The sequence below is a fragment of the Mytilus edulis genome, chromosome 9, assembly GCF_963676685.1.
Source record: "Mytilus edulis chromosome 9, xbMytEdul2.2, whole genome shotgun sequence".
Lineage (NCBI taxonomy): Eukaryota > Metazoa > Mollusca > Bivalvia > Mytilida > Mytilidae > Mytilus > Mytilus edulis.
Window position 1 is genome coordinate 27,429,133 of NC_092352.1, and position 12,403 is coordinate 27,441,535.

Here is a 12,403-nt window from a genome sequence, read left to right on the forward strand (position 1 = left end):
TAATTCAGTAGGCTTCGAGGTATCAAACTAGCAATGGCTCTAACAGTTTAACAAATCACACTTTGAATTCTTCTCCAACAAACTGATCAACTGGTATAATATACTCAGGCATAAAATACCTTAGCTGGATTTGGCAAAACTTTTAGGAATTTTCGTCCTCAATGCTCTTCAACTTCGTACTTTATTTGGCCTTTTTAACTTTTTTGGATTCGAGCGTCACTGATGAGTCTTTTGTAGACGAAACGCACGTCTGGTGTATGTACAAAATTTAGTCCTGGTATCTATGATGAGTTTAATTATATATAAGCTTATTGCTTCAGTGAAAGGTTGTTAGTATGAAGTGAGTGCAGGGAAATGAATAGTTAAATTTACCATCAAACTCCAGTAAGTAGTTGCCTAAGGCATGATATTCAAACAAAATAATGACTTACTATAATCATGATAATATGAGTCACTGGTTTAAAAAGGTATAACTTTGACATGAAAAGATCTAGCCTGAATAAATTTTATAAATACTTAGTTCAATTCGTTGTTTTGTAGGTCAATCATTCATAGCTTTGAAAGTTTCTCTCATCAATAACTTGTATCAGTTGTATAATCAAAATCATCTGAATGTTGGACAATCTGTATGACAAACCTTGATTCAGAATCTACCAGCTATAATCTAAAATGTCAAATTTTTCAGTTTCCTGTATTCTGAGATGTCTGGATAAAAATCTTAGATTTTAATTTCTGGTATTGAAATAGTGTCAGATAAAAATCATGTTTGTCATCTTTCAATTAGAGATACACATCACAATTTCCCCAATTTTCTATTTTCTAGGATTTTATGATACAATCTTTGTTTTAACCTCAAAGTGCTACTACATTTGTAGTATGTAAAATCATGAAATTTTGACATCTTCCTTATACAAACCGGGTCGTAATTATTGAAAGTTAAATTGGGATCAAAATGTTGCTACTTTGATAATATAAATGATGAAACTGCACAGTTTTCATTGAATTAATATTAAAAAACGATGTTAACCCCAAATCATAATTTTCCACCTTAAAAAATGTAAAATGGCCTCATAAACACTCATGCAGTTTTTATTGCTCGTAGATTGAATCTTCTATAAGACGCTAGCCATAGTATTAAAATAAAGATTTCTCAAGGGATAAATCATCTTCGCTAGCCAAGGGTTACGATCCACTCCCGTTCTCTTCGTGGAGTGGATCGTAACCCTTGGCTAGCGAAGATGGGGATAAATAGAAAGGAAACAATATTTTTACAAAAGCAATTACATGTTATCAGATTCTGGATATTTTATCACTAGTAAACAACTATTGAACTGGAACGGCCATTTCAATCTGAACAACCAATAATTAAGTCAAGTTTACCCTTTCAGACATTTTAGACTTTAAAACGTTATTTACCAAAAAGTACCAACAAGATCTGTAAATAAGTCACATGACCGAAATCATCAGACGACAATGTTTTTATCAATTGTTGGCGTTTTTGACTAATATGAAAACTAAACCAAAAAGATATAAAACGAAATTAGTAGAAATGAAAAGCAAGAAAATATCTTCAAATAAAATTAAATATTTGGGATAATGACTTTTACCTCTTCCTTTTTTTTTGCGTTTTTGCCTAATATTTAAACACAAGATCTATATATAAGTCAAAAATCAACAGCCCATTCATTGTAGCATTACTCATCTTTGAATGGCGATGTGTACCAATTTTGTATGTTTTTGCCTACTATCTTGAAAACTATAGATACAAAACACTTTTAATAGCAAAAATGACAAGTAAAACAAGATCTTCAAATGCAAATAATTTTTCCACAATCGTAGATTTAATCTTCATAGGAGTGATTGCCTGAAATTACCGATTTGGGGTTTGGGGAAAAAATTAAAGAGATGAGGGAGAACTTTTAAACAAAAAAATATCAGCAATACAAGATCAACCAAAAAAGGAGATTTTTGTGTTAATTCTATTCTAGTCCACAATATTGGAGAAAGTAGCTACCTCTGAACCTTTTTGATACCTGTGTTTTCCTCTTAATGTGCGGATACATTATAATGCATTCTTGAATTTTTACTAGATAACATTTTTGTTCGCTTTGGGGATTCCGTATATCATCAGATTATCGGAATTCCAATGGGGACTAACTGTGCACCACTTATTGCGGACCTGTTTTTGTATTGCTATAAGTTACAATTTATGACAAAAATAAGCAAAGACCCATCGAAACAACATCTGATAAACAAATTTAATAATACTTTTAGATATTTGGATGATATTTGGCTCTCAATAATGACGACTTCAGTATGTATATTAAAGAAATTTATCCTGTTGAACTTACTTTAAATAAAGCTAATACTAACAATGACCACTGCCCTTTCCTCGATCTTGATATCTATATCACTAACGGAAAGCTGAATACTGAAATTTATGATAAAAAAAGGGACGAAAGATACCAAAGGGACAGTCAAACTCATAAATCTAAAACAAACTGACAACGCCATGGCTAAAAATGAAGAAGACAAACAGAAAAACAATAGTACACATGACACAACATAGAAAACTAAAGAATAAACAACACGAACCCCAGAGATGATTTTTCATTTCCTATCGTTAACTATTCATTTTTAGATGGTAACGTTCCCTTGTCACCATCTTACGGTGTTTATTTATCTCAACTTGTACGATTCGCTCGTGTATGTAACAATGTTTTAGATTTTAACGAGAGAAATTTATGTATTACTGAGGTTATGTTCTTCTCATAATATGTTATGATGGTATGATACTAAACCCCTAACGGGAAGGATTGTGCCTGATGTTCATATGATGAAATCATAACCTTTCAGTCAGTTTAATTGAAGTCTGGAGCTGGCATGTCAGTTAACTGCTAGTAGTCTGTTGTTATTTATGTATTATTGTCATTTTGTTTATTTTCTTTGGTTACATCTTCTGACATCAGACTCGGACTTCTCTTGAACTGAATTTTAATGTGCGTATTGTTACATTTACTTTTCTACATTGGCTAGAGGTATAGGGGGAGGGTTGAGATCTCACAAACATGTTTAACCCCGCCGCATTTTTGCGCCTGTCCCAAGTCAGGAGCCTCTGGCCTTTGTTAGTCTTGTATTATTTTAATTTTAGTTTCTTGTGTACAATTTGGAAATTAGTATGGCGTTCATTTTTACTGAACTAGTATATATTTGTTTAGGGACCAGCTGAAGGACGCCTCCGGGTGCGGGAATTTTTCACTACATTGAAGACCTGCTGCAACCATCGGTTAAATGATTTAACCCTGGGTTATATTTAACAGAGGGTTAAATTTAACCAAATGATGAACAACTGGCTCCTGCTGTTGTTTTTTTCTATGGTCGGGTTGTTGTCTCTTTGGCACATTCCCCATTTCCATTTCCAATTTTATTGTGTTTGAAGTGTATGCTGTCTCTTATGTGCAATACAGTAATAAGTATTAAAGGTAGGAAATGTCCAGATATAAAGATATACTCATTGCAACTGAAAGGTGATAGCGTTCGAACTGTCAAGATAAGTAACAGCAAAACAATCATGATGTAATGATATACCATTATTACTCTGTGTTGTCTGAAGCTCCATATCCATTTTCTTCATGCACACCCTGGTGAGTGTTGTCTTCATTTTTCTTTGTGTTATCTAAAACTGCTTTAGAGAATACTATCTTTCTAAACCATAATAAACTCACATTTGGCACAAATTGCATGACAAGAAGTTACTGATCATAAAATTGAGAATGGAAATGGGGAATATATCAAAGAGACAACAACCCGACCCAAGAGCAGACAACAGCCGAAGTCACTAATGGGTCTTCAACGCACCGTTTAATCAATTTCGTACCGACTATACGAAATGGGTTTTTCACTTTGTTGAAGACCTGGCGATTGCTTATAGTTTCTTGGATGCAATTCATTTGAACATTGGTTGATAGTTCTTTCGTTTTCAATCAATGTAATAGCTATACAACCAGTTTTAACTTACTGTTGTCTTCGAGAAATGCATTTACAAAGTCAGGAATATAACAGTAGTGTTCGAGTCGTTCGGTTTTCTTGATAAAGTTGAAGGTTGATTTTGTAAATCGCCTTGGAGTTTTGTATTTTTGAATAAGTTTATTTTCATTCTTTAAAGATTATTTAAAGCTATGCAAATTTATCAATTTAACCTTCAAATGAACTTACAGGACTAGCGCAAATGTCAAATTTATAATAAAAACTAAATCAAAATTTTATAGAATGTTTCATATTTAGGATTTAATATACGGCCTCACGTAATCAATTTATCAATACAGATCTATATAGAATTGTATATAACAATGTTTGAAATGCAAAGGAACCTTGAACGTTATGACCTAATTGAAACTGTCAGAAAACGACACAAATAATCTGTATATTACAGTAATGAGTTTTAAATTTCAATTAAATAACGTTTCAAGGAAGAAGAAACCTGCTTTCGGTTTCGAAATTGTCATATGACTTTTCTTCCTCAGTAGTACTTTTAAGTTGTGTCCATTGTGGTTCAACTTCCGCGTAATAATTCAATACAACGCAGATATTAAGATACCTTTAAACTTTTCCCACCTTTTTTATTTGACCACTATTTATTAAGTTGAAATAAATCAAATCACTATTAAAAAGGCAAGACAGAAAAATTGTACGGAATGGATTGTATGCAGCTACGAAGTAGGTTGAATTCTTAGTATAAGGAAATACAAACCTTATGTGTGCTAATTATTGCTTGTAATTGAAATGGATATGATTTAAAAAAAACAAAGCAGAGATAATTTTTAACATGGATTCAAAACATAATTTTGTTTTGCGATTGACTGGAATATAACGAAAAAGGCAATTTACGAGTCTTTAAAACATTTTCCTTTAATGATTTCTTTGAAATAAGTTTAATTACTATTAATCGCACATATCCATCTTTATTTGAAATAGAGTACCACAACTCTAAAAAGGTTGGCTTCGCATCTTCGCATTCACCTTGAAATTAAAAGCGACGATTAAATGAGAACAGAACTCTACAGTTGAAAAATAAGATGTTCGACATTTTCCTGTAAAGAACTTCCAATAATGGACTTTCCATTTCAGGTAGCAACCTTCTAACAGTACCAACATATAGATGACACGATATTTAGAGTGTGTATTCGAGGTTTTTTTTATAAAGGATGCACTGATATAATAATACCCAATAGCAAAGATGAACTCGAAAGATGTTTGAATTTTTCGCAATCAACATTCGTTGACAGTTGAATATATGTGTACTTTTGTTTTAATTCTGAGCTATCAAAGTTTTTGTAGTCGTATTCAGTGATTGTCATCTATTGTATTTAAAATGTTCCTCATTTCCGAAATTGATCTGTATCATCATTTTCCAAAGAATCCGCAACCGGCGGATGTCATGTGTTTATCAGTAACGGGTTATCTTTGAGACTCACTTGATTTCTTATCCAGCTTAAAACAGGTTCAGGCTAAGCAGTCGTTTTTGAATATGGGTTTTGTTGGTATAAATATTGATTTTTTGATCAATAAATTAATATAAGTACTTTCACAGTACCACAATCTGTCGATCTCTATATCTTGGCATCGGACAATGCCATGAATTTCTTGGACTGTCAATAACGCTTTTTCTAAATCCATTTGATGTTGAATGTGAACTGATTGATATCTTAGTCTTAGATACATGTACTTTTTGATTAGTTGTTACTGTCTTTGAATTAGCTGTCAGTATCTGAGAGTACTCTCAGTTCTGTGTATTTTTGTCGTTAGGAATGAGGGATGGATAAACATCCTGACACGTCCTGTTTAATTTATTTATTTAACGAATTTTGATGAGACTGTCGTAAAAGTGAGAGGTTTAGCGCAGTTCAGTATTTTTGTGATTTTACTTTTTATATGTTTGTTGTTGTTTTGCAATTTGCATTTTGTGTCGACTATTATATCATAGTTGCGTGTACATGTGCTGTGTTTATTTCACGTTATTTTGTCATTCGAGCGACACATATTTTAAATTGTAACAATGTCATAAAGCGGAAGGTAGGCTTGCGATTAAAATTAATTCAACACATCATTTTTTTTCTTTTAACCAAGTCTGGAATATGGCTGTTGTTATAAAATAGTTCATTTCTATGCATTTGTTTTTGTTACTTCTATGTTCCTGTTGTTCCTTGTTACCCACTTATAGTTGATGTGTTTCCCTCGGTTTTAGTTTGTAACCCGGATTTGTTTTCTCTCAATCGATTTATGTCTTTGAACACCGGCATACCACTTTTGCCTTTATTTAACCCCGCCACATTTCTTATATGCCCGTCCAAAGTCAGGAGCCTGCAGTTAAGTGGTTGTCCTCGTTTCAAGATCAATTATCAGGTGAAAGTTACATATTGTGTATAGATATATGGATGAATAATAAGAGTAGTTTAAGTCAAATTCAAATTTTTTTCATGATTGTTTGTCTCTGTATTACGTGCTTCTGATCAAATTAGTTGTACGAAACGAAGGAAAAAAAATGAAATGTATCAAATCATGACACAATTTTTGTACGCATTTTTAACAGAAGCCAAATTAGAAAAAAATGATTTCTCTAAAAATTATCAAATACTTTTTTTAATTTTTGATGAATGAAAATCCCCTTCGACTGCTCTCCACATTACTGATTTACACGACATACAAATAAAAGTGTCATTTATACAGAGAACTGTCTAATATCGTCTAAGGTTATGATCTTGTAACTTCGACAATTATCTACTGACATCATCGACAACCACGTGTTAAATCAATGTGTCCACAAGAGTTAAAAGGATAAGAGATACAATATATAATTCATATATAAACAGCAAGTATATCAAAAGAATTTCTTCCCAAATCTGTAGGCATGGGATAACCAGTATTCAGCAGCCAGTTCATCGTTTATCAATTTGTAAGCTATCGTCAGCAGTATAAACGTAGTAAGCCGTTCTCTAAAGAAACCTGGAATACGGCTTTCTCGGTTTGAAATTATAATATTCCGTATAGCTCGATCTCTTTTTGTTTTATTCCCAGTTCTATTGAATATGACAAAATGTAAAAAATGTGTGAATATAACAGGATGGACCCTCCAACATTTGAATCCAGTATCTATTAAGAATTCTTCTAACAACCATGTAGAAGTTGGTGTCTGATATATCAAATCCATGCATAAGTTCTTCGTACTTTGTAAAAACGATTGACGTTTGGACCATTTTGTACCAGCTTTAACAGCAAAATATCTCATCATCTCCATATTGTCGACGAAGGTTAACAACAGTTTATTTTCTTTCGAACACTTCTGTAAGATTTTTTCTATGAGGTGTAGTGCAATACTATATTGTTTAATTTTGCAAAAATACATGGCTATCAGTGACCAGCCAGCTATTGCGTCTGAATTTGTACCAATCATTAAACGTGACACGATGTTTTTGTGAGATATATACCTTTCTTTGTTATTTTGTGAGTCTAAACTTAATCTTTCGGCATATATTTGATTAGCATAGCAAACTGCTAATAGATAAATCCCTTTAGGAAAGTATGATTGTTTCTGTTTTAGCAGTCGAAGCAGAGACTTTGATAGGATTGCACGAATTTGCTTTCGAGTAGATGATTTTAAGGTTAACCGAAAGAGCTTCAGTAGAGATAAAATTGCAATCTTCTTTTCCACAAATGTTGTGTCTGATAAAGAGTAACGTTGAAGCTGGTGAAAATGAAAAGTTCTAAATGCGTCACCATAATGAGTACTTCGTAAAACAAGAGTTAAAAGGTTTTTTATTGCGTTTTCTAAAATCATTCTGGATGCATCATTAAGTATCCCGTCGAACAGATTATTCTCTGGTATAAAATAATGTGGACAGAAACCGTACCTTAACCAGTACATGAGACGTTTTTGTAGTTCATGAAAACATGCAAGAATATTGTTAGGATTCCACTCTTTTTGTGATTGCTCTTCGCTGAGCCAAAACAATGTTGTTTTAATGAAATATGAGCAAATAAGTTTTCCAAATGGCAAGAACGCCATTAAATCTTTCTTGATGTACTTGAAAAATACATAACATAATACTTGTGTATGATTCCACGAATGAATCAGTTCTCTCTCTGCCAATGAAAACGAAAGACGCCATTCAGTAGGACAGTCTTCTTCCGCACCGAACTTACTTCCTATTGGTACAAGTAAAATACCCTGGTTTAGAATTTTCTCTACGACGTCGATAGTTGGCCATTCACGACCCGCAACCCTATGTAACCATGAACTTGATATTGTCGGCCATGTTTGACTTCGAAAACAGAAAAGGTGATCAACTGACTCATCTTCTGGTGATATGCACGGCCCATGAATACGAATATTTTTATCCCGATAATTGCTCATGAAATACTCTTTAAACCGTCTGTTTGATACAACGGGACCATTAACGGATTCGACTCCCCAAACACGAACCAACTCCTCCGAAAAACGACTTTCAGGTGGAATTATTAAATGTGCAAATCCGGGATACGAGTTTTGTGTATTACAAACTAATGAAGGTTTTGAGTCATCGACTTTATAACCAACGGCATACACGACGATTTGTTCCAGGATAGTCATGATGTCATAATCACAGTCTGGTATATGCACTCCCTCTGCCCGGCTACCACTACTGACATTTGTGTACTGACTATTTACTTTCGTACAGTCATCTAGTACTGCATAAAGTAGGCGCGTTCCATCAACAGCATCGGCAGACCCACAAACATGACATAAAAGCTGGTATAACAAAAATGACGAACGTTTTGTTCCTTGTGTTTTACCAGATGCAAAATCTGTAAAAAGTACAAAGTTGTGAGACTCAAGTTAATAAGAATTTCTTGAGACGAATTTAGGGGGTAGGGGAGCAGGGCGCAAGTGAACCCCTTTATGCCTAAAATATGATAAATGCATACACTTTGTACAAGTATCACTACCAATGATAGTTTGGCACGTGACCTTAATTTCAAAATCCAGATTCCGCACTGGGGAACTGCATAATAATGTAATAGTTTCTTCGTTCCTTTTTAAATGGTGTCTTTTTGAAATTTCTAACTATATTAAGTGCTTTCATATATATTCCTAAAACCGTGGTTTTGAAATCTTATAGAAACTAACTAATGAATTAGTTTTAAACGGGTAAAATTGATAGAGCAAGATCACCTTCGAATTCAGTTCTTTAGTTTTACATTTACATTTATATCGTCGCAGCAAGGTAATTTTAAATAGTGCTTTTGCTTTTTCATAAAAAAAAAATCCATTTGTTAGGAGTTAAAATAAACGGGATTGTGATGCTGGTTCCTCGTCAGAGAAAGCCCAAGTCGATGTTTTATTTGTGGATGTATTCCAATTTCGAATTTTAAAGATTTCTTAATTGTTTTGGTACTATTTCAAAAAATCAGTTTTTGGTTATACCTTAAAGCAGCTTTTAACAAAAGCGTATGTATTTTACTCGCCAGTTTTGTGCAAACGAAACACTTCAAACGACGTTGGTTTTCGCACCCGGTTTTAGACGTACCTGTGAGAAATTTCAGCATTTGACTTGATTGTAGGCGTAGCTGTTGTGAACAAACATGCCTTTCTTCTGATAGTTTATGTTCTAAGACAGATAACAAAGTAACATTCCCTCTTTCGTCCGTCTCTTCGAATTCACCAAGGTATTCAAACATTTTTTGTCGAGTACGTTCATCCGCACAAATGTTAAAATTTGAAGAGGAATGTGGAATGGTAAACAGATCAAAACGAAAAAGCACATCGCTGGCTTCGTTGATATATGCATTGAGTGACATCTGAATAAAATAAATAAACAAGTCCTTAGAAATAGACATGTGTCTATACAATATGTCTTACTCTCAATCGTCTTAAAAAGTTGTGAATGCATTTGAATTAAAACAAAGAAAGATCCGCCTTAATATACAATGATTCAACTAACAAAACTAACATGTGACTTAAGACAATTACTGATAATGTACCTGAATTTGTGAGTGTATGTTTTGTACCAAACTGACGAGTTGAGTTCTCGCAAACATGTTTAACCACACCATATTTATTTTGTGCCTTTCTCAAGCATGGAACGTTTTATACAGTTGATATCTTACGTTAATTGGTAAAATATGAACTAAGCCGGTTTTTTATGTGATAACATTACAGTGAAAAGTTGAATGCACGATATCATTTTCAGTCGAATGCTTTTAAGCGGAATCATAACTTTGTGTTTTTCTCAATCACTTTATGAATTTCGAACAGCGGTATACTACTGTTGCCTTTATTTATACAATATATCTTTATATTTGTTTACTTAGTTTTTAAAAGCACAAAAATACACAGTTGAATATGTTTTACATTAACGATTTGAAGATAGGATGATTTGAAAGAAAGAAATCAGGTATAGCTAGTATATATACACCCTGAATAGTTTTATTAAATTCTAGAAAAATTAAAATTAGACCCTTTAATTTTCTTTTAGAAAGTTATTTCTGTAATGCGCGTATCTCTCCTAAGAATCTATCTATAAACATGATATACTAGTAGTAACAACATACATTTAAACAGTACTAATTTTTCTGTACAAGATGAGCATTTCGACAATCAATATCTCTCCAGTGATGCTCGAGGCCGAAATATTTGAAAATCCAAAGCTTATTAAAAATATGAAGATCTGTTTAATTTTACTTACTTTTCAATAATGAACTGTTTTTTGCGTCCAAAATATTATAAATGGAAAAGTATTAAAAATAACAGGCATTCGTGTGACAAAAAAATATAACGATGTCTTTTTTGTATTCATATTTAAATCAAGTTTCATAGATTTACTTTCATGTTATTGTGTTTTCGTACTCAACCATTCATTTACTTGTCAACTACAAGGAAGCAAGACAATCGTTATAAAGTCTGCCAAGGGGCAACATACGGGATTGGAGTTTGAATTTGGTTGAAACGCAAGGATATAACAGAGAGTTAAGAAAACTGTCTATACACCATATACAAGGGAACAGAAGTCAACATCAGGGATGGGGTAATTAAAAATGTAATGGTAATTAAGTGTAATGCATTACAATTTTCCATGTAATTGAATGTAATGTGTAATTGAGCATTTTTTTAATTACATGTAATGGTAATTTAATTAATTACATTGAAAAAAGCATGTAATGCTCAATTACTTTTGAATTACATTTGAATTACATGTACTTTTATGGTGTTACAGTTAAGGATTTGCGTTTAATAATATAAATTGTAAAATTATATATATATTTTTCAAGTATTAATATCTATGCTTTTTTAATATATGAAGTCTGTAATTTATTCTGAAGTTTTTATATCATTTATTTGACCTACAGATTTTTTTTGAATAGTCTTATAATTTAAAAAAATGTGATTATCTTATATAAGGGTTGTTCAGTTTTTAAGAAAGATCTTTAACTAAATAGATTGATAAGTAATAAACACCTTGTTAAACTAAAACAATTAAATGTGTTACTGTGAAACATCTTTCTGAGACAGTTCATTTAGAGTATAAAATCACTGCATACAATCATTTTGTCAAATTAGTATACACAAAAGGATTATAGAAATAAAAATTAACAGCTGTAAAAACAAACAGCAATTAATCAGATTAAAATGTCCAGGGGCAATGCCACTATTACAGATATTTTATCTAATTAGCAAAATATTGCTAATATTTAGACATTATATACATCATGTACATTGTTTGTACTAAAAATTATTTCCAATATTGTGACAAGCACACTTTTTAATATTTTTATTTAAAGTAAAATAAAAAAATATTTTAAATTAATTTATAATTTCTTTATTCATTTTATGTTTTATTCAAATGAGTTCATTTCTGAGATGTCAAAATACACCTTGATGTATTGGCAAGCTAATAGGAACAAATTCCCTCTCCTATCAATATAATGATCTTCTAATCATTAAAGTTCCATGTCCTGATCAAGCAATATCTTGCACAACATTAGCTCCTGTAAAAGACTATTCACAATAGCTGTTTTCAGACCAGAAGATTTAGATTAATTGACAAAACATTAAAATAATTACATTATATGATTATCAAATGCAATGCTTAAACTATGCTAACATGAATATTTTACACATGCATTATATAAACATGTAAAATATTGTTAAAAAATATCATGATGAAATGTAATGTGTAATTTAATTAATTACTTTAGTAAAGTAATTGTAATTTAATTAATTACATTTCAAAAACTGTGTAATGTGTAATTAGTGTAATTGACCATTTTTGCAATGTAATGTGTAATTTAATTAATTACATTCCAATGTAATTGACCCCAAGTCTGGTCAACATGTCGTGGAAATTTCCGAAAAGCACTGACATGTTAA

The 12,403-nt window shown here is 32.0% G+C and overlaps 1 protein-coding gene across 1 annotated transcript; it reads right to left on the minus strand.

Moving 5' to 3' along the window:
* Positions 1–6,826: 6,826 nt before the first annotated feature.
* On the minus strand, positions 6,827–10,812 carry LOC139487974 (uncharacterized). The gene is made up of 3 exons (XM_071273264.1): positions 10,722–10,812; positions 9,564–9,834; positions 6,827–8,841 (listed from the first exon to the last, which is right to left on the minus strand). The coding sequence occupies exons 2-3, from the start codon at positions 9,832–9,834 to the stop codon at positions 6,878–6,880; spliced, it is 2,235 nt and encodes a 744-aa protein (XP_071129365.1). The 5' UTR covers positions 10,722–10,812; the 3' UTR covers positions 6,827–6,877.
* Between the last annotated feature and the right edge of the window lie 1,591 nt (positions 10,813–12,403).

Excerpts from the sequence above, each read along its gene's own strand:
- LOC139487974 (XM_071273264.1), bottom strand. The coding sequence starts at position 9,834 with ATGTCACTCAATGCATATATCAACGAAGCCAGCGATGTGCTTTTTCGT. Across the intron at positions 8,842-9,563 it reads AATGCTGAAATTTCTCACAG|ATTTTGCATCTGGTAAAACA; the intron begins GTACGTCTAAAA and ends TACTTTTTACAG.